The 22,635-nt window shown below is 46.2% G+C and overlaps 1 protein-coding gene and 1 long non-coding RNA gene across 7 annotated transcripts in view; one reads left to right on the forward strand and one right to left on the reverse strand.

Moving 5' to 3' along the window:
* LOC108448071 overlaps positions 1-22,635 on the forward strand; it is a 44,723-nt gene that overhangs the window by 9,138 nt on the left and 12,950 nt on the right. Inside the window, exon 3 of the long non-coding RNA XR_001863854.1 lies at positions 15,257-15,357. This is a non-coding gene — a long non-coding RNA (uncharacterized LOC108448071). The remainder of the gene's footprint in view (positions 1-15,256; positions 15,358-22,635) is intronic.
* Positions 133-22,629, reverse strand: ATP8B1 (ATPase phospholipid transporting 8B1). 6 transcript variants are annotated; one of them, XM_017739872.1, is made up of 31 exons: positions 22,285-22,629; positions 22,019-22,096; positions 21,778-21,929; positions 19,852-19,953; positions 13,532-13,724; positions 11,281-11,378; positions 10,872-10,985; positions 10,267-10,365; positions 10,105-10,166; positions 9,595-9,667; positions 9,430-9,500; positions 9,002-9,084; positions 8,695-8,853; positions 8,442-8,530; positions 7,978-8,168; positions 7,686-7,894; positions 7,161-7,204; positions 6,865-7,024; positions 6,101-6,289; positions 5,749-5,861; positions 5,353-5,517; positions 5,146-5,257; positions 4,870-4,945; positions 4,630-4,762; positions 4,118-4,403; positions 3,285-3,508; positions 2,786-2,869; positions 2,260-2,505; positions 1,969-2,107; positions 1,739-1,869; positions 133-1,222 (listed from the first exon to the last, which is right to left on the reverse strand). In XM_017739872.1, the coding sequence occupies exons 5-31, from the start codon at positions 13,710-13,712 to the stop codon at positions 992-994; spliced, it is 3,762 nt and encodes a 1,253-aa protein (XP_017595361.1). In that variant the 5' UTR covers positions 13,713-13,724; positions 19,852-19,953; positions 21,778-21,929; positions 22,019-22,096; positions 22,285-22,629; the 3' UTR covers positions 133-991. The 6 variants fall into 6 exon arrangements, with proteins under 6 accessions (XP_017595361.1, XP_017595360.1, XP_017595363.1 ...); XM_017739871.1 differs by having other exon boundaries at positions 22,280-22,629; XM_017739874.1 differs by lacking the exon at positions 22,019-22,096 and having other exon boundaries at positions 22,280-22,629.

Here is a 22,635-nt window from a genome sequence, read left to right on the forward strand (position 1 = left end):
CCTTCCCTTCCCTTCCCTTCCCTTCCCTTCCCTTCCCCGCATATGGGCGCAGGCCGGGCCATTCCTCCCCCGGAGGTGCTGACACGCCGGCGCGGTCGAGTTTAACCCCCGGACTCACTGCAAGGGAAGCCGTAGACTTTAGGATATTTATTAGCATTACACTTTTGAAATGTACATTCCATTGAACGAGAGCTGTAGGTCATGATTTTTACTATAAAACCATTTCAATAATTAGCTTTAGTTCGGGAGGGGGAAGTAGATAAAAGTGAAACATTCAGACACCTCAACTTGAGTAAAGAATGTGCAAATGTAAAGAGACTCATAAAAACACTTTTTACACTGTAAGAATTGAGGCACCAGCAAGTGAAATACATTCCAATGAAAGTGACTGATTTCTAGTTATCCATCACTGACTCTACCCAGAACTGAAATGAATACCTTATGCCAGCTCCAGGGGCAGCTTCCAGAGCTCAGATCTATCCTGATTCCTAATATAATCTGACACTGGCTGGAGTTTATTGCCAGAGATCTCCTCAGCTCAGCTGTGACAGCTCGGATGGGAGCATCCAGGGCCCTCTCCGGGGCTGAGCACCCCATGTGCCATCCTGTCTGAGAAGTTAATGAAATGGAGCACACAAGGGAAATTGCTTTCAGAGACAAATATGAAATGTAGATGCAGTTTTATACCAACATAGTATTAAAAAGTGAAAAGTCTGCAATTCCAGGTATCACTAAAAAGCGACACTGCTGGGTTTCCATTCCCAGCACATGTATCCTTCACTGTCACACAGAGCAGTCACACAAGGATCGGTAGCTCCATGGAGAACTTCTTGGCCTTTCTGTGTTCCCAGGTCCTAACCCAGAAACTTCTGTGATAAAACATAAAAATCTTCACATCCTTATGCCACGTGGTTAAAGAAGATCCTGAGTTTGTTTAGAACAGTTTTGTGCAATCGCTGGGACGAACAGCTCCTCCCCACCAGGCAGTCCATCAGCTTGTCTCCCGCGTGTCCCCGGAGCCCGTGCCGCTGCGGGCCAGCACGGCGTCCAGCGGGGCGCGCCGCTTGCGGATGCTGCGCCCCGAGGCGATCAGGTCGGCGTAGCCGCGCTGGTGGGAGAAGGCGTAGGCGGAGCGGCGGGCGGAGACACCGCGGCGGAACGCGCTCTGCCGCCGCTTCCACTGCAGCTCTTCCAGCAGGTACTTGCGACGGTTCCTCTGGATCTGCACGCACGCAATCACACATCGGGTCATGCATTAGGACAACATCACCACAGCTTGACCTGTTTTCATACCTGTGTGCTGCGTGCTGGCTAAAGCAGAGCAGAAACAGCCAAACCTATCCCCTACACTCTGACATGTAACCCTGGCCCTCCAGCCCAGCCTAAATTAAACCCAAGCTGGGGCCCTCAGCAGCCTCACGGGGTCTCGGTGGGGTCACTGGGTCTCAGCCAGGCACACAAGGAAACAGTCCCCACTGAGCTCTGGCCAGCCCTGCGCCACTCCTCCACCCACAGGACCCAAGCCAGGCTTGTGTCACTCTCCCACCATCACTTACTTGTCTCTAACATTATCATAAAATCCCAGAATGGCTTGGATTGGAGGGGACCTTAAAGCCCATCTCGTCCCACCGCTGCCACGGGCAGGGATACCTTCCACTAGCCTACACCTTAGCACTGACACCAGCCCCTGTAAATAAGCACCTGCCCCATTCATCCAAATGACACAGATTTCACTCACTTTATCGCTCTCCAAAGGCCAGATTGTCATGGATAAGAAGCGCTGTGCCACTACAGGCAGTAAGCAAATAGCAATGGATAAAATCATGGTAAGCCAAAGGTATGGCTGTCGCAGAGCATTCGGAGCAGTTCCTGGGAATAAAAGGAGCAAAAGTTATATGTCTTAAACATAAAAGTTTATGACAAAGCTACATGAGACAGGACTGAGAACCACAAACCACCAGGACTGACCTGTGAACTGAAAGCCAGAAGGGAAGAGAACATGGATTCCAGCACTGTGAAAGTCAAATGTGATCCCAAAGTAAAGTGCAATACTCCCAAATACTGAAAAAGCATTAACAAAAGTCCAGTAAGATGTATCCAGGCCAATCTAAAAGCAAACAAAAATGCCAAATGAGTTCATTAATTCCAAATAATGTCAACTACTTTTTGCATGTTGTTACCTTTATAGCAGAGAAATTTAGAACAGAGAGCAGAAAGTGTTCTCAGAGCACCATAGCTCAGGAAACCAAGCTTACTTGCCTGAAAATTGACGACAAATATCAGAGAGGATGCTGCTGTGACAGCAAAGGACTGATAATCTGCAGGGGCTTCTCCATCTTGCCCCATAGATTTAAGGTAGGCTCCGTATGGGATGAAGAAGATGATCAGTGAAGTTACAGCTCCATGGAGCAAACTTAAAAAGAACTTCTTGTAGTTGAAAAGTAAATCTCTCTGGCCCAAAACATAAAGTCTGGGGAACCGAAGGCTCAGTTTGTCGCTCACGTCCTTAAAAAAGAGGAAAAAGCAAAAGGAAGTTGTTGTGAATTGTTATTCTCAACATGAGCTTTGAAGAGTGAGAAGCTGAACTATACAGTGTCCCAACGGGAATGGCAGATCCCTTTCTCTTTCCAATAGCAGTGATGTGCACAGAGTAGCGCAAAAGGAAAGCATTCTTAAAAGCCACAAAACCAAGCCCCTCTTGTTTCATGGACAAGGCAACCAGTGTAATTTAAAGACCTGGTGGTAGATGCCTTTGGATTCATCTGTTTTAACAACGTGGGGATACCTGGTCGAGCAAGCCGACAAGCAGGACCGGGAGACTGGAATACAGCACGTTGTACAGCGTGATGAACCAGTCCTCATAGGCTGTCTGCAACAGAGGGGGAATTGCAGGACTTAGTGATTTCATTTTATTACATCCTTCCCCTCCAGTTCCTGAGAAAACTCACATGTGCTCTACTACAGCTCTAAGTTCCCTGTCTTGGTGTTCACCCAAAGGCAGCAGCACCTTGGCTCAAGGCTCTGCTGAAACTCTTTAATCTGTGAGAAGCTGCCCCACTCCTTCCAAACCTTCCTCCCCATACAACCACAATCCTGACTCTAGTGCTCTGGAATCAAACCCAACTGCTTGTAACTAACTTGCTCAGTGCTCATCACATCCTCCTGCAGAAATCACTGGTGACAACTTCACGTTCCTGACACTTTGCAGGTTAAGCCTTTGCTGTTCCACAGTTACAAAAGCATCTATCTGCTTGTTGTTATCCCACACAAGCACACCTTCCTACCTGGGCAGAGAAGCCATTGAAGAACGAGTACCAGATGTGGACTAGTGTGAAAGCAAAGTTTTTGTAGAAGAAGTATCTCAGAAACTTGCACATCCTGATGTACGACCAGCGCCCATGGACCAGCAGCAGCCGCTGGAGGTAGCGGAACTGTCCGAAGGAGTAGTCACTGGACATGACAGCCTGCATCCCCTCCTGGCCACTGATCCCAACTCCAATGTGGGCAGCTGGGTGAAGGAGACAAACACCACACACTAGGTTGGACAAAGGGACAGGAACATGACTGGGGCCACATCTCTATGTCACCTGGATTCTCTCTCAGTGCTTGTTCTGTCAGAATGCACCTGGGAAATTCGACCAAAGGAGAACCAAGCGGTGAGACAGAGTAAGTAAAGTCCTAAACAAACTGGCCAGGCAGTTTACAAACACCCTCAGGACATAAACCCTATCCCAGATGGTTTTTTCTCACTGGGATCTCTTGGGAAGCTGTTCAAAGAGTAGCAGGTACCATCCAGGATGGATAATGCCACCAGGCAAGGGGCAGCCAAGCCACTGCTTTGGTCTTTACATTACACTTCTGTAATGCACAGCATGAGAACAGACAGGATTTGAGTCCCTGCTCAGCGAATGTCTACGGAAAAAAATAAAATAGATCAGAAAAACCACTAACCATTTCCTAAAGTTCTTCCTCAGAAAGGGAAACAGGCACAGAAGCTAAAAGCCCCATGGCAGCAAAGCAGATGGAAGAGTCTTCTGACAGAGAGGGACAGTGGAGAGACTGCAGGAGCAGGCCAGAGGAGATCTGTCCTAGCGAGAGAGCTCCATAGCTGCCTTACTTTTGATCATGTTCACGTCATTGGCCCCGTCCCCGATGGCCAGGGTGATGGCCTTCTTGTACTTCTTCACCAGTTCCACCACCATGGCCTTCTGCTTGGGCGTCACGCGGCAGCAGATCACAGCCCTGCACTCACAGGCCAGATCCACAAAGTTCTTCTGCTGCTGCTCCTTGTAGGCCTCTGCCCTTCTCCTTTTCTCAGTTTGCTTTTTCTTCTCTTCTGCTGTTCTGGGGAATTTCAGTTTAAGTTTCTTTTTCTTCTTTTTCTTCTCCAGCAGGATTTCATTCTGTGGGGGAAAAAAAAACTTACTATGTTCCCTTCTGCACCATTTCCAGTCCTACTCCAGGCACTGCCTAACAACACACCTGAGGTCATTATGCTCCCAGCATCCATTTCTGGCATTTTAATGAACTGCTCGTGCAGACAATGGAACAGAGTCCTCAGTTAGGGACACTGTATCCTGGTGGTGCCCCAAAATCTCAAACACTCAGGAGAACAGCCTTTGTACATACCAGCCAGGAGCCAGTGATGATCAGAGCCCGATCTCTGCTGCCCTGGAAGAAGGGCTCGTTCATTCTGAGAGAGGAATGTGGACTGGATCCAGCCCTGTTCCTCTGGTTTTCCAGCCTCGTTTGAAGGAGAGCACTGGAAGAGAGGAGGAAACTATTACAGAAAAGTCAAAGATAAACTTTAAGCTAGGTCAGTCCCAGACTGAAAATCCTGAAAATGAACTCCTCTGTGTTTTCACTTGCCTGGTCTCTTCTCCATAGCAGATGGCTGTTTCCTCTGTTAAGAGTTCACAAGAAAATCCAATATTTTCAGCAGTTTCTACAAAAAAAATTAAGAGAAGAAGGTATTTACTGAAAGTTCTGTCACAAGTAATTGTTGGGAGCAGCTAGAAGCACCTCAAGTGCTCTTAAGTAATTTTCAATTTACATTTCAGTATGAGAATTCCCTTTCAATACCACAGTGTAGACGAACATGAAAAAAAATCCTGTTTTTAGCTGTTTGGCTGTAAGCAACCCCACCTTTTTTGTCACCAGTAAGCACCCAGATTTTAATGTCTGCTTTGGAGAGTCTGGAGATAGTTTCTGGAACTCCATCCTGTAGTTTGTCTTCAATAGCCGTTGCACCAAGCAGCTGGAAGGGATTTGAAATACAGGTGGTTAGTAGCATTGAAATATGTTTCTTTCAATATAAGAATTGAAATGTACTAAAAATGCACAGCTCCTTACAATCAAGTTTTTTTCTATTTCCTCATACACTTTGTCCAGAGCTTCATCTCGGTGACTTGTAGCTAAACTGGCCTCCACAAACTTTTTATTCCACACTTCAAATTCATCCTGGCTTATGTCTCTATAGCACAGGCAGAGTGTCCTGAGAGTTTCATTTGCAAAGACCTGAAAAATCATTAAAACCACACATACCCACAAAAGAAAACTCTTCATTTGCAATCCAAACATGAGAGTAAGAGCATGAGCATTTGACAAGTGTGACAGAACAAGTCCAACTTTCAGAACCAACTGCAGGTTTTCATTTGTGTTAATAGCTTAGGAAAAGGAAATTAATAACACTATTGTCAGAAATAAATCATTTTTGTTTTAAAAACAGCATACAAAATACAAACATACATCAAGTGCTTCTTCTGTGGCTTCTCTCTTTGGATTCCTGGGGTGCAGCCTCTCGTAAATCACCGTATCAGCCCCTTTGCAATACAGCCTGATATTGCCACCAGATTCTCTTACTGTGGAGGGAAACAGCAGAGGTGGCACACTTACATAAAGGAGTAATTTCAGATTGGATTTTTCAGCCAACTGCCAAGTACCAAAAGTACAAGATGGCATTTCTTCTTCAGTGGACTCAAGTGCGTCCCAGGACTGTCACACAGCTGTTAGTTCTTGACTCCAGCTTCCCTTGCACGTCCCTTTTCACCCCTGAAATACAAGTGACTTTCTCCATGCAGGCTGGTGGCAATCAGCTTACCAATGACAGACATCCGCTTCCTGTCGCTGTTGAAATCCAGTATGGCCAGGACATCGTAGGTCCTCTTGACCCCCATCTCACTTATCGTGATGGTGTTCTGTGTTCGGGAGAGGAAAACGTACCCGAAGTTCCGGGCGGCCGTCACCAGGGCCCCCTCGTCCGGGGAAGCTGCCTGGTAATTGAGCTGACCTGTAGGATTGCAGCCAGGACACACCTGAGGAAACAGCTGGACACTGCTGCAGCACCCGACAGCAGTGCACACAAAGAACAGGGACCATGGACCCCCCCATTCTGTTACATGTACTTCCCAAACGGGATCAGTCCTCAGCCTGCTTCCCTCCACGGATTAAAGCAAAAACTCCACGTTTTCTGCCTCAATATCTTAATTTCTTAGTCCAGTCATTTAAATATTTTCAAAAGAAGATCCAAAAGACAAATCCTTGGCCAGAGACACCAATGCAACGAGTGGAAACAACCCCAAAAACATTAGGAGCAAGAAAGGACAGGACACTGTTGGTTTCACAGAGATTTTACAAAGATGGGAGTAAAGCAATATTAATATTCCGTGTTTTAATCGAATCTTCCAACCCTCTATTTCATATCCATGAATTCAATAGCTGATTACCTCTGCATTTAGTTTTGTTTCATTTAAAAGGGCAGCCTAACACTCCTCCCTTATGGGATCAGCATTAGTTGTGGATCTCTCCCTTGTGGAACTGGTTTTGAATTACTGTTTCCTGCTACACAGGGAAAACAATACTCACCATCAGAAGTGTCAGCCATGACTGTGTGACAAATAGCAAGCAGAAAAAAGAACTTCTGGATTTCTGGCTCCTTTCCAGACTTTATTTGCTCTATCAGATAGTGATCATAGAACAAGAACTTTCCATCTGCGTACACATTCCAGCTGAAATCTACTTGCTGCTTAGAAAACAGGGGGAGAGAGTTAGAGTTACCATAGGTGCCATTGCTTTGTTCCCACTTGCATCTCTCCGCACCTTGGCGAGGGAATGTTCCCATTCCACAGACTGGGATGCAGCGGTGGCTCGGATGAACTTACCTCGGGGTGGCTCTGGAGCTGCCCCGCTGCATCCCGGCAGTCTCCTGCAAGGCAAGCACCCACAGTCAGTGGGACCAGGCACAACAAAGCTTTCACCACAAAGTAAAACGTATCTAGAACATGTATGGACCTAGGACTGGAAGGAAAGGAAAAGGACAAACTGCTGCTCTTACTAAAATCTCCTTGTCTGTTTCTAGACTTTGTCCCCAAAGCATTTCTAGTGAAAGTAAAAAATAATAATAAATAAATATTAAATAAATAATAAAAATAAATAAATAATAAAATAATTTGCACAAAAAATTGTGCAAATTACTGATTTTCAGTTTTTCTGAAAAGTGGGAAGTTCCCACTAAAGTTCCTCAATTTCCACTTTGGAAGTGGGAAAACCCCAACAATTCAACCCTATGTGCCAGGTCTGAATTGCGGAAGTTCAGTTGGAATTAAGAGAACTTGTATGCACCTGATCTCCGACAGGCATTAAAATTTCTCCTCCTCCTTCTTTGCACAGGCTTTGCACAGACTTACCGTATCTTTGCCCATTTATGCAACACTTTTTAAAGGTCATGATGTTCTGTGTAAGGGTTCCAGTCTTGTCAGAGAAGATGTACTGGATCTGCCCCAGCTGCTCATTCAGCGTGGTGGTCCTGGCCTTGGCAGCCGTGTCCTTCTCAGCGTAGTACATCTGCAGGTCCCAGTTGATGAAATAGCTTTGGCCAAAGCGAATCACTTCCACACTAAATGAAAGAGGAGGAATGTTCTCACTCTCAGCTGCAGCTCACAGTTCCACATAATGACACCTCCTCAGGTATTGCCCTACCTGACATAGAGGGAAATGGGAACCATGGTGTTGAGGACAATGATGTATCCCCAGAAGTTGAGGAAGCCCCGGTAGGCAGGGCTTAAGTCCTGTGCGTCGTAGAGGTACCAGGAGGAGTTTCCAATCTGCTGCTCCCAGTAGGTGTGTCCGATGGCCAGCCCAGCCGACAGAAGGATAAGGACCACGATGATCTACAGGGCACAGAGAGGCCTCTCACACTTCAGAAACATTTGCTTGACTTAAATCCCAATCCCCATGTTCCAAATGGAATATGACAGGTATTTGTGAGGAGAAATGAAGCAAACCTTTCCCACAAAGGCACCTTTTAGATTTCCTCCTACTCCATCCCAGCTCAGCAGGCCAGAACATGTTGAAACATATTTATCACACACACACAGGAAGAAGCTGCCTAACTTTTCATTCGCTCTTCACTTAAAATGTGAATTTTAAACAAAAAGGCTTACAGTATAAACCATGTAGTTCATAAGGGAGTCAATTTTTGTCCTTTTAAATCTTGTCTTTCCACTATTTTTCATTATTTTTGTGTCAGCACCTAAAAATAAAGAGCGAAAAATTTAAAAAAGGGAAAGATAGAATAAGCAAACACGTCGGTATTACAGTTTTACCGAAGTGGGACATGAAATACAGTTGATGTCTATAGGATGAAGATTCTTTTTCACTCTACAGGTGTGCTTTTAGTGCAGAAATATTACACACCTGCAAATATGACCATTCCATGGCAGAAGTCCGTATTCCTGATCTTACAGCCACGCAACAAAATCTTGTCAGCATCAAGGGAATAATTTGAGTCTCTCCAGGATAATGTTCCTGTAAACTTATCCAGCCGGTTATTGGGTTCTTCACATTCAACCAGACCTAGAAAATTTAAAGGAGAATGTGTTTAATGTACAAGTTAAATCCAAATGCATTGATTTGTACCCAGTATAGAAGTAGCTTTACTTTTATTGACTTGCAAACAATTTGAGCTATGTTTTAAGAGTGTTAGGTGTAGAACTGTACCAACCATCAAAGTCTGCCAAGGCACTTTCTTCCTGAAGGTGTCTGTGTGTCACCTCTAGGGCCATTTTGAATTTTAAGTTAGTCTCACTAAGAAGAAAGGATAAAAAGGTGATTTTATTAAAACCATGGATACAGGAGAGAAGTTTAAAAACAATTAACCTAAGGTACCACTACTTCTCTGGACAACCTATACTAAAGTGAAAAATAAATCCATGTCCTTTCCCCTTTCTTCCTATGTCACATTCTCCAACAGTTTTGATGTGTCTGTAGCACTCCAGTGGATAATTTTTAATGATTCTTGAATTGTGGGAATCAGGAGCTGAATACAGTTCCCCAGGTGTGGCTTAACAAGCAGACTCTGACGTACACAATCCTTGCTCTTTTCCTAGTCAGCCCAAATTAACTCCAAGACATGCTTAAGTAGAACCTTACCCATCCAGTTCAGCTGTCTCCACGTAGCACAGACTGTTTGGTTCTGAGCTGGACAGCAGCAAAATATCAGCCTAGAAAACAAATAAATAGACATCAAAGAAAGCCAGGTCAAGATTCCTACAGAAGTCTCTAGAAAGATAAAACAAATATATCTGAAGCACTTACAGGAACGAAAGTATTTTTCTTCAGACGAATGATATCACCAACTTTAATATCTTTCCATTTTGTGGTTTTGAACCTAATATCAAGATAGTTTAATAATTATTACTCTTTAATCTAGAACACTATGCACTCTATAAAACTTATAATACCAAACTTCCCTTAGGAGAAAAAAACTGGCTTCTTGGTATGCTGTGGGTTTGCTTTTGGGAAACTGCAATTTAGTTGAGGGTGTACAGCTCAGGAGTCAACCTACCTCTTCTCTTCCCACTTCACCTAGTTATGAATTCCTGTACTTCTCTCCAAAGAAGTTGCTCTTAGCACAGATTTAGTGCCAGAGAAGTAACTTTAAATTACTCCTTTAAGCAATTCTCTTCCAGCTTCAGTTAGATTTTCAGGTAGGCAGTGGAGAACAGAGCTGAACCTTTCCTATCATCTACAGCTTCAGAGCTGTGACAAAGCTTAGCAACAGGGCAACGATCATCACTTACAGAGCTCAGGGGGGAACACACAAACCTTCCATCCTTGATGACATCACATTTCCTGTTATTGACCTCACTGTCCATCCTGTGACGAGCCTGAAACCAGAGCAAAGAATGTACTCCCTGCTCTGCGTCAGGAGAAATGAGCTACACTGGGTGGGTTTTGCTTTTTATATAAACAGAACATGGTTCTTACAATGTCATCTGCCAGGTCTTTGACTGCAGTTATTCCCAGCACCAAGAGCAAGGGCACCAGTGTTGTGTACCATGACAAGGTAGTTATTTGGGGAATCGACTACAAAAGACCAATAAAATCAGTTCAGTACAGGATCATCAATCAAACTTAATTCAGGGATATTTCAAAGTGATCTGACTAGAGAAAAAAAACAACATATCAGAGAGAATTTTACGTCAGGTTGTGAATATGAACAAAATTCTGTGGGAAGAGTTTGGCTGTTACCCCACCTTGGAATCAGCTTCCCTTTAACAATTGCACTGGCTCATATATTACGTTGGTGTTTCTGATTTATGACATGAACTCAAGAAACATCTTTTCCTCATGAAATTCATGAGCTCTACAACGAGTTAATTCTAATACTGTGCAACTTGCTCATCCCAGAACTCTGCCATAGCTCATCCCAGCTAATCCATATTTGTTGCAGGTTTCTGTTATGATGGGTTTGATCTCTGCAGCAGTTCAGACAGTGCCCCTCAATTCCCTGACAGGACAGCACTGAATTGTGTCATAAATATTATTGAGCTCAAATTCCCTTCACAGTGAGTATTCTCCATCTTGCTTACCTGCAATATGAGAAGAACAAGGAAATAGAAGTTGGCTGCTCTCTTAAACTGTTCAAACAGATTCAGAGGTAAAAAAGTGATGGGGTTGTACTTGTATGTCTTAATTGCATTTCCCTGTGGGAGAAATCCAAACATAAGTCACACAGCAGAGCTTCTCCTTCCAACACAAATGTACAGTGCATATTTTTAAGATCCTAATTCTCCATCTCACCTTAAATACGTCTCTTTATACCTTGATTTTCCATTCCAAAACCCCAACCCAGTTATTCTCCCCCCCACCTCTGCTGGAAACACTGAGGAATTGTGAACGGTGGCTTTTACACCACTCACCAGCCGTTCCAAAGATCTTACGGGGATTAAGGAAACATTCACCCGACAATTAGCACCTCATTGGGATAAGACAATTTACCGCGTATTTGCTTTTCTTGAAGCACAGGAAGATTGTTCTCTTGAAGCCCGGCTGGTCATAGAAGCGCTGATCGTTTGCTTTAACTTGCCAGCTGCAGTCTGGAAGGGACAAAAGGGGTCAAAAACTGTTATAAACATGAGGGAACAAATCTGCCACTTTCAGGTTTTCTCTCAATTCCATCTTTTAAAGGTACTTCCAACTGAAGCAAGGTTGGTACCTGCTTACATATCCCTAAGAAAAGCTTTTCAAGACATTTCCGGGCTGTTTGTCTTTATTAGCAACTCAAGTATATTCAGAGGTAGGAAGAAGCATTGCTTAACATATGAAAGTTCTGTGGGAAACCTGTAGAGTAACATTTATTCACGCTGAATTCCCTTCTCTCCCCTCCTTTGGTTTGCTTCTGTGACACCAGCTAAGCGCTAAGCACTCCAACCCGGATGTCTGTCTTTCTGGAAACGAAGAGCTCAGTTCACCTTTTTATTTGATTTAACCACGCTGTGCCATGGTTTTCATTCACACCCATAAAAAAATACAAATCTGTAGTGCTCCTTTTATTTCTTCAGCCACCAGTTTTGTTTGATTGTGAGAAAACCCAGGAACAGGAATTGCATCCATCATGTAATTTTCTGTGCCCGCTCTTTCACAGGCCACTCCTTTCCCTCCCAGATCCTTCAGCTCCCATTCCCTCAAGCCTGCAGCACAGACACCCTGCTACCCACAGCCACACTCGGGCCCTGCCCACATCCAGGGATCTCATTCCCCACGTTTCAAAGCCGGCTCCCAGGAGCTCTGCCTGCCTGGGAAGGATGATGCAGGCAGGATTTCGAAATGCAGCTTTCCTGACTCATCGGCCAAGCATCTCCCCCTTTCCTCCAGCCCACAGTGATTGTCCTTAATGGGTGCTCTTCCTGGTTTCACGGGATCCTCTTCACCCATGGATGGGGTGAAACTCCCAGCGGCAGAGGCCTGGGGCCTGGCACGGCCGTGACTAACACTTCAAAACCCAAATCCAAGTGCAAAAACTTTTTATTTTCCACCCACCATAGAGTAAATTCTGGACTGACATATCTGGACCTTTCCTGTGACTACACAACTTTCATTTCCAGCACCTTGGTTACAAGCCCAGAAGAAAATAGAGAAATATTTATCTTGAATAACCAGGTTTTAAGTTAAAAGATTATAAGCATGAATTGAGAAAGTTACTAAATTTTGTCAAAATGACAGGGCATGAAAGAAAACATAAAGTCTGCATAAACATTTCTTTACCACATTCCATAAACATTGCAGTGTTGATAAAAATTATGGAAAACTGGCAAATTAGGTCTGAGGTAAAACCTGCAGGAAGGAAGCTCCTCAAAACTACCTTAAACTGTCGTGCTAGCACCTAATATTTGGCAAGCTGCTTTGGTAATTCATCAACTTTAAAGGATTTCATTATAAAAAAACCCCTTAGACTAAACATGTGACAGGCGCTTGTAAAATGAAAACACATAACAGGTGGTTATGAAACGAGAGGTGATCAACTGTTCCCACACAAACAGGAAGAAATCTGTATAAATTAAACAGGCTCTGGTTACATTGAAAATACTCATGTTGCAGCACTGAGAAAAGGGAATTTAAGGGAGCTACAGATGTTTCTTGGGCAGAGGTTCAGAACAGGGATGCCAGAAAGGCTCCTCCCACTGATGTTGCTACGCTGGCAGGAGCCCCAGAGCCGCACACGTGTAATGTCCCGACACAGAGACCACACACAGCCTGTACCTGCTGGTTCCTTTGAGCTCCTCCTACTCACTTTTTACCTTTCAGGAAACTCATGAGGCTACAAAATTAGCAGTGAGGTGGAAATCTGCTCTGCACAAGCAGAAATCCAGGGAAAACACTGACTGAGCACAGCAAAATGCTTGCGCTGGAGCCTGTTTCCAGAGGATTGGGTAAACAAGTACCTGAAGGTCTGTCTGAACAGTTCCCAGACCACAGGCCGTGTACATCCAGGGCCTGCCTTAATTAAGAGGCGGTCACCATGCAGCTCATTACGCAAGGAGCAGTGGCACAGAACTGGGCTGCAGGTTGGAATGAAGCTGAGTTTCGTTCTGACATTTGTTAAACTGAATTGCCATCAATTACTCTTCCAGAGTCAGATAGGCCATTCCAAACCCTACCTGACAAATAAGCACAGAAGTCCAATCACTCCCTGAGGCTTAGCCTCTGCATCCAGGATCATGTACACCCCAAATCAAGTTCATGATGTTACCTTTTTTCCCAGGATCTCGGCTCTCCTCGGCATCCCTGCTGGTTTGGTTCAGTCCCGGTTCAGCCCCAGGCTGCCGACCATCCAACTCATCCTCTGTTTCATCATCACTGTATGGCACCACCTCATCGTTGGGCTGGGAATCCTCCTCGAAGGTGGTCTCTGAATCCCTTTCCGAGATCATGCTGCTAGCACCCTGCCAGCATTTTGGACAAGTTAGGGAAAAGAGCTCACGTAGCAAGTGCTGGAAACCACATCTCTAATTTTACTCTGCTGGTGCTGGTCACCAAACCCCACATGTGAAACCAGTTTGCCCAGAACAGCACAGGGCACAGGCTCGGTTTTCCAGCACAGACCAGAGTCAGAGGGCACTTCTTGTTCCAGCCAGCCCTTCATTACTGTTCTGCTACGTGTAATTACATGCTGCAGCCCCAGGAACACCCTGTGCTCCCAACACAGGACATAGGAATTGGGGAGCCCACAAACACGTGCCTCCCAGTGGCCATTACAGCATGGCCTGAGGAGCCACAGGAGCTGGAGCTCTGCTTGGCCACAGTTGGGACACAGAGCCGGGCACCGAGCACCAGGTCAGACATCCAGGGTTCGGGTCACACAGCTGGTCCTTCATTCCAGCCTGCCCAGCCTCACCCAAATCAGCCTCGCTTCCTCTCTCTTCCCATGGGCTGAACATCAGTGTTTGTCACTGAAAGATCCCACACCTTGGGTGTCCGAACACCCGAGGACAGCATGGAGACATTTTGGCTCAGCCCTGAGCTGTATCAGAGGAGGGATGGTCTCCAGCTGAGCTGTGGCCATGCCCGTGTGCCCTTCTGCTGTGCCTCGACTCTGGACATCTCCAGCCATCTCTGGGTGTGATCCTAATCCTGAACTACACATCAGCTTCCCAGCTTGCCCCTCGACCTGCCTCACCACCGTGGCATTGCCTTTGCTAACAAACTCAGCAACCAGCAGGGCCAGCACCAAACCTGCTGACATCCCCCGCAGCCTCTGGTTTTGCAAAGCTGAATCGTCTCCCCTCCCTAATATCTCCTATAAGAGTGAGATGAATATTCCATGAGCACTGACTGTGCTGCTCTGGTGACAGGCTGCTGGCAGGAGCCCAGGGCAGGCCATGCTCCCAAGCCACAGCGCTGCAGGGCCCGCCCAGCACAGACTGACAGCCCACAAAATACACCAAACTCACCAGGCTGAGTTTACAGGAATCCACACAACTTCTCCCAAGACCCACCCAAGCTGCTGGAGGCTTCTCCCTGATGGAATTAGCCAGAAGTATGACAGCAGGTCACCAACAGAGGTGTGGAACCTGAGACTTCTGTGACAGATCATGTTTTCCTAAATAGCCTTGGAGTTAGGGAATACATCTCAAGCTCCAACTCAGGCCCCTGAATACCTCACTGTGATATTTTGGTTTATTTCTCCTCTTTTCGGTTCTTTAGCTCTTTCTGTCCTGCTAACACCTCTCATGGGGACTGCTGGGGGAAACAAGTTCCTCACACGCACAGTCCCTAGAACACAAAATGCCGTCAGATCTTTGATTGGCTCTCACTCTACAGCAACCAAAACAAGCTCATATCCCTGGCACACAGAGATTCAGCTGTCAGTCTATTAGTCTTTACTGATTAACTGCTTAATGATTAATGAACTAATTAGTCATGCGAAGGGTTAGATGAGATATCAAAAACATGCTGCTTTTGCTTTGCATTACAGATGTGTGGCTGCATGGCAATTCGTACAACGCCACCAGCAGCAGCCTGTGATGCTGACTGGGAACACACTGGGAACGGATGCCAGCGAAGTGATCTGCTGGGGTAAGGTTAAATTAACTGTAGTCACTTTCCCTCCTCAAAGAACTAAACTGCCGACTGGAAAACCTCGTTAAGAAAGGCGATCTCATTAAGTGTTACCCTGCATGCAGCACAAGTGCTCTGTGCTGTGGGCACACCATTAGCATTCTGCAGGAGGCAATGGAATGGTGCCCGGGGCTGGCTGGAAGCCTGCAGAAAAGCTCCCACAGTCGGGAGAGTGATGAGAACTGCTGTGGGACCCAGGGCAAAGGAGTCCTCCAGTGACAGCCTGACAAATTGGTTTGGAGTTAAGTTTCTTGACACCTAGTCTAGAAGAAAAGGGCTGGGATGGCAGAGCCGTGTCAGAAGTTCAGAGGAAGGTGGGGAGCGATCATGATGTGAAAGGGGAGATGGGAGGAACTGACAGCATGGAGCAGCAGAGATGCCAACTAATCCTGAGGCAGCAGGTAAGACGGGAGCACACACCCAGCAGCACCTGGATGCAGGAAGCACACAGCAGAAACTAAAGAGGAACAAACATGGCAAGAAGAGAGGAGCCCACTACTGATTTTTGATGTGGTCACTATTCTGAGGACTGTGGAAACAGTTCATGGAGGGCCTGAGATAGAACAACACAGTTGTTAAACACTGATAAAATACTCAGAGAACACTTTGAAAAGCTGGTTCTTGGCTGCATGGTCCTCATTTTCTAGTTCCTGACTTGACAACAGGGGTTTCATACTGCTTCAGATCAGTTTCAGATCAGAAAACCTTACATTAACCACTTCAGTCTAGAGGAAGCATCAGTTCACACTGCCTGGGCAGGTGGGGAGCAGTGCCCAGCTCCCAGCTCTGCCTCCTAAATTGGGAAATCCTGCTGATCCAACAGCGGTATGGATATGTGGGGAGGTAAAGGAGATCAAAACAGTATTAAGCACAGGTTTAAGTATACCTGACCTAGTTTATTTACTCAAAGGACAAACTCCACAGTGCTTCAGTCCCTCAGGTTTTGTGTCTACTCCTGCCTCAGGGCAAGCACCAGATAATCTGGAATAAATTAAACCTTGTAAAAACTCCATTTACTGAATTTGTTTCAAGGCAGTAAATAACCAAAATCAATCTTACACTAAATTCTTCTCCGGAAAGTCACTGCACATGACACTCCTGCAAGAATCTGGGGTGATTTCCTGCAAATCAGATCACTCAAAGTGCCCTGAAAGTTAAAAAATCCATCTAGAACAAGGGACATGTATAGCAAAAGGATTAAAATGCACAAGCCTCACCATTACACACCTGCTGGCCACCACAGCCTGTGCACAGCTCACACCCTGCATGTTCCTGTCCTTGGCACCATATTCTGCACAACCTCACACGCTCTGGCAGTGCCAAGCTCAACAGCTGCTCAAACCTGGCCATGCACTGTTCTTTCAGAACACAACAACATCAGTATTTTAAGCAAGAATCATAAAGCAAACTCAAACAGTACAAAAAGTAACTCAGAGAGATCCTTCTGAATTGCTTCAGGTCTCAAGGTAAAATAGGACAAAAAAGCTACAGCAAGATGTTTCACTGATTTAACTTGGCATTAAAAAAAGTACTTAAGTGCAAAGCCTGATCCTCAGACATATAAGATTTATTTCTTTACTACGTGTTACTGGAGAAGCACCCAGCATTGCAAAACAAAACCTGCTTATGGAAGGGCTGAATACAAACTCCCAAAACTGCGCTAGAAAGCCACGTCCAACATCAACCTCTGCGGTGGGGTTCCCACAAGGACCTTCTGGCAGATGCATGATCACCCCAATTACATTTTCCCTAAGAGAGATCAGTAATTATTCTGCCATCTTCAGCTGTCTCACACTGCTCACCTCACCAGTAACAGAGAGCCAGAGCCAAAATGGGAACACAGACAAAGCCCTGTAGGGAGCAACAACCAAGCAGACGCTCTCAGGGCGGCAACCCCAGCACCAAAGGAGAAATCAGAGCCCACAGAGCACTTGGATGGCTCCACCAGAGCAGAGGCCTGTATTCAAGGGGCTTGAGTCCATACCCCAGCTTATACCCTGAGAGGTTTCAGAATGATTCTTCATCCATGGGCACAGGTTTAAGGGACGGCTCTAACAGCACTTGAAACCTGAAGTTTGGAATTGCAAAGACAGTCCAGGATCCACTCTTGGGTCATGATCCACCCTCCAGCCTGATAATGACCCAACTGGTACCAGTTAATGCTCCTACAGTTATTTTTAACTCCCCCAAAGCACGGTTGGAAGCCAAGGCCTTCAACAGCAGGGTATTGTGTTTCTGCTGTCCCTCAGGGATCCCAGCCAAAGGCTTTTGCAGAGTATCGGCCTTCACTAAAAATGTATTCAGGAACTCATCTCCCTGGAACCAGAGCTGCTGCAGAGAAACAGGCAAATCATAAACTGGATTTGCTTCCAATAGGTGAGATTGGATCACTGATTACTCAAAGCAGACACGAAATGTTACAGGTAACAAGTGCTTGGACAGGCAGATAGAAGGGCTTCTGAACAACTCAAACCTTCCAGCTAATCTTTATGACATTTTGAGAGGAAAAGAAAACAGCAATTAGAATAGCATGAATCAGCACAAATGGGCCAAGGAAACAACCTTCGCTCCAAACACTACTGAGCTTCAGGTAGATTGCCATGCAAATTACACGCTTAAAGCTGATGAGTTTGTAGAGCTATTTCACACACAACAGCTCCAGTCATGTCCCTGAATGACTACTTTACAGTAATTGGACACCCAAAAATTGTATCTTGAAGGGGATGATTTCCCTCAGTCATTTGTTCTGAAACACACTGGCTGTCACATGCACCCCAAGAAAGGTAAAGCCCAGCTCCTGGAATACCCCGGAGAAAGGTGAGCTCAGGAGTTCAGGTACGTACTTTGAGCCAGCAGAGCCTCGAGAGCGTAAGGTAATCAAACCCAGCTCCTGACCCTACACACCTTCCCTGCACTGTGACCCTGGAAACAGTTCCCACTGGAACCTGCCAACACGTGCCTAGCATGAGGTGACTCAGAATCACCCCCAGAAGGTTAAAATTGGAGTGATTCCAGTATGGCTGCAGATAAAATGCTCGAGGACAAGTCATGCACTCACACAACCCAGGACACCACAACATGTCATACCTGAGATCTCCACACAACAGAACCACCAAAGATTCCAGCTCTCCCTGCAACGTGAGAAATCCTTGGGGATCCTGTTCTGCAAGTGACAGGTCCCAGGTGAGTCAGCCTGGCTGCACCATCGAGTGCTGCCGTGCACCCAGCCCCTCATTTTACACGCACCATTTTTAAATACAAAGTGTCTCTATTTGACTGACAATACTACCTTAACACAGGCACCCACAACTGCTCTGGAGGCTGTACAAACTCTGAGGACTAAGGACTAATTCCAGCTCCAAGAGACTTTTTAATTGCTATTGTGCACAGCCAACCTTGCAACACCCACAGATCTTTCCTTTGCAAGGAACCACCCCAGTCCCTCCTCCGATGCCATAATGATCCCAATTACCTGCACCATCAGGAGGCAAACACCATGGTAAAACCGTAACACCCTGGCACTGCCAAGCTCTGAAAATCTTACTTTAAAAAGCTGCTCTTGCCAAACCTGGCTGCAGAGAGGTGACTGTTCCTGCCCTGAACACACTGCAGACCCGTTCAAGCAAGTGGAGACACCAAGACCCTGAAACCCTCTGGAGAGAGGAGAGAGTACAGTTTTGTGCTGCTGACAAATGTTCAAGTCCCATCTTGGGGAAAAAAATAAAAATAAAAATAAAAAGCAGAGGCTATTTTGTACTCCCCAGTGTAGCTATTTATTAAAACTTGTATGAAAATAAGTATGAAGGACATTACAATATAATTAATTTATCCAGATGAGCCAACAGGATTTGACACAAGGAAGAGATTAACTAGACACCAAGAATTTAACAGAAAATCACCCCGAGAAAGAGAGATCCGCAATCTACAGGTCCAGCTGCCTGAGGCTACGCAAAAATGGTTGAAGATGGGCCATTGGAGAAATGAAATCATCATTTCCCCGTTATCTGCCCTAGGATTTCTCATTAACAGATCTGCAGGGTTCCATCATTTAAAGTCCAAGGCAAGGTAAGCTATCTTTGCAGAAGATAAGAGAGTTGGTAACCTTTGCTCAAGCTGCAGGTTCCAGCACACTCTGAAGGGGTTTCAACCTGCCCCTTAGAGGGTGTTACCTTGCTCTCAAGTTCCATGTTATACAACAGCCTATCTTGAGGTTAGTAGAGGAAAAAACGAACTATTTTTGTGCACATTTAAACTGCATTGTTTGGAGTAGAAGATTTTTGGAACTTTATAGAGAGTTTTTTTCCTAGCTATCACCCTCACCATCAAAACCAGCAGATATTTTTAACTGGACAAAACAAAGGTTACTTCCTGCTACCAAGATTGAACAATTCATGAATACACCTTTTCTGACAGCATCTACAATGGACACTGAAGCCATTTTCCTAAACTGACCTTTATCCAATGGAGTGTGTGACTGAAGCCCAGACTGCATCACAGATGCTGGCACCAGCCTCTCACAGAGAATCCCATGTTCAGCTTGAAATCAGGCTCCATCTGCAATGAAACAATGTAGAAAATGGTTTTTTGGCTGACTTCCACCTTGTGTGCATGCAATAACAAAAAAATATTCTTTAGAAAAATCGTGAAATTAATTTGCCTTGCAAAATTTCTGAAGAAAAAGAGAGATTTCTGCTTGGCTCTCCAGACCTTCCCATGCTGCTCCCCTCCCTCCTCTCAGGGACAAAGTCTCTTCAGCAAATGGTTCTTTCCTTGATTTGTTTCCTATTTTCCTTACACTGCTTCTCCTCACTCCCTTTTTTCTTTTATTGCTTTGTTCTACATCTCCCTGCACATCATTGTACCCAAGAGCACCCATGAACTTGCTGAAATTGTCCATTGTGAGGAAGAATCACTATGAAAAGCCAGTGTCCACCAAGGAGACAGTGGAGTCCTGCAACTTTATTCAAATAAAGGGAGAGTCCTCTGGGGCACACCCCTGTGGGGTTTCTCTCTCTCGGTTTTGTAGGGTGCAGCCTCCTTTTATCCCAGACTCCCGGCTGCATATTGCCCTCTTCCTTTCCCCATCGGCTGAGGTACCAGGAAGGTACAGCCTTTCCGAACCATCTACCACATATTACCCCTCGAACGTGTCATTTTACCCCAAAGTTCAGAAGTTCAGCCTATCTGGCTTCTGCAACAGACTTTGTGTGGGCCCATTTGTCCTATCACCCTAAGGTTCAGAAGTCAAACTGTCCAGGCTCTGTGACAAACTTGTGGCTTGAGGTTGGTGGAGACATTTCAAAGACATTAACACCCATACCCTGTTTGTAAAGGCATTAGAGCACGTCTTTCCTATCACCATCAACTGTCAAATTGTCAAATGAAAAACATATTTCAAGTGTATATCAGAACACGCGGGGAAAACCCAGCACACGTTCCAGAGGGATTCTGTAAACTTGCCAAAAAGCAGTGCTGTCACAGAGCTCGGCACCTGCTGAGCAGGGCTCGGAATCGGTCTTGAATGAGAATCATGCCCTTCACCCCGACAAGCACAGAAACAGAGAGGTTAAGTGATTTGCCCAAGGCCATTGGGTAAGTCACTGACAGAGCCAGGGTTGGGTTTCAGAAGCTCCTGGCCAACGTCCTGCATTCAATTACAGCTGCACAAAGCATCTCATTTAACAGAGCCTGACAAAGCCCACGCCGAGGAAGAGCATCAAAACCCCTCAGATCTGAAACGACACCAACCGACCCCCTTGCCACGTTTAAGAGCAGGCAACGCTTCATGCTCAGGCCGCTGTCATTACTCGGCCCTCAAACAACAGCCACACCGACAACAGAGCAGGGAAATAAATTGCAGCTCATTTTAAAATAGCTTCAGTGCAAGTGGTTTTTGGAATTCACCATTCCAAACTCCAAAGCAAAGGTCCAGAACATTCACGCTGTCTTATATGGCAGAATTAAGTGAGAACAGTTTAGAAGTTACCGAAAATAATCTCTATGATACCTACAAGTTAACACAGAGACAAACACAGGCCTGGGACAGTTACGAAAGCAACCACACTCTAAGGTGAGCACCAGTGCAGAAGCTGGCAAGGAAAACTTCAAAATGGCCAAATACTACTCGACTTCTAAACCAGGCTTTGAGGAGAAAGACAAACCAAAACCCACACCCAAACAGAAATCTGTGAGCAAGCCTGAACCAGCACAGACACTTACAGGGAGTTATATTCAGGGACTCCAGCAGCAGCCACACAGATGGGGACTGCTCAAGGGCCAGGTGGCCACCCCAAGTCCCAGCGGCCCTGGTTCTCCACAGCCATGCACCCAGACACCCCTCAGCCCGGAGACCAAACGCCCCGCACTGTTACTCATTACCAGCACCATCCCCTGCCAGAGCTCCCTGTGCAGTTTGGCCTCTTCGGTTTCAAACCGCTGCTGCTGACACCCGAGCCAGCGGTGAAATGCTCCATTAGCTGCTCCATTTAGCACAGCTCCATCCCGACTCCAACGAAGGGATGCTATTTAAACTATAGGCACAAAGCACAAAAGCACGAGGTAACAGGATCAAGACACCGATTTTTATGTTTTGTTTTTGTTTTCCAAGAAAGTTACTGACCTCACAAGTAGCTTTTTCACTATTTCCTGTTGCAGAATTAGTGTTCCTTAATGCAGAAACCTATTGCTGCTTTTACGGCTGTATAAACACAGACTGATGAGTAATCACCCGGCAGCCCTGAAGGCTGTTTTCATCATTTATAGATATGGGGGGGAAAGCCGGGAGCAGGGCAACCAGCCCAAGGCCACGAGAGCGCGTCAGTGCCCGGGGGGCTCGGGGAGACCGGAGGCAGCCGAGCTGCGGTGGCTCCCCGTGCCTTACCTCACCTCCCAGCAAACTCCTGCGCTTTCCTTAAACTTCCAGAATGGAGAGACTCTGCGCTGAGTTCGACGATCACCGGCCGCACATCCCGCGGGTGGGAGCGAGGGGGACGCTGATTCCCGCGGGGTTCGGGTCGGCGCTGCCGGACGCGCTGTCCCGCCGGGCTTTAAACCTCCCAAAACAACGCGTCGGGGTCCCCGCTCCGAGCAGGGGGGGACTGGGAAGGAGAGAGAAGGGAGGGGAAGGGGTTCCGGGGGCGCCCGGGGTCAGCCCCGGCCCGTCCTGGGCGGCGGGGCGGGCCGGCACACAGCCCTGCCCGACCCCCGGCCCGCTCCGGGCGCGGCACCTGCGGAGGT

Source organism: Corvus brachyrhynchos, unplaced genomic scaffold (assembly GCF_000691975.1).
Source record: "Corvus brachyrhynchos isolate BGI_N302 unplaced genomic scaffold, ASM69197v1 scaffold297, whole genome shotgun sequence".
In the NCBI taxonomy this organism is placed as follows: domain Eukaryota; kingdom Metazoa; phylum Chordata; class Aves; order Passeriformes; family Corvidae; genus Corvus; species Corvus brachyrhynchos.

Bases quoted from the DNA above. Each gene is read 5' to 3' on its own strand.
- ATP8B1 (XM_017739875.1), bottom strand. From the start codon at position 13,712: ATGATCTCGGAAAGGGATTCAGAGACCACCTTCGAGGAGGATTCCCAG. The intron at 8,854-9,001 runs GTTGGTACAGTT...TAAATTTTCTAG, and splicing joins TGCCTTGGCAGACTTTGATG to GTCTGGTTGAATGTGAAGAA. The intron at 1,870-1,968 runs GTCAGTCCTGGT...TTTTATTCCCAG, and splicing joins TTCTGGCTTTCAGTTCACAG to GAACTGCTCCGAATGCTCTG.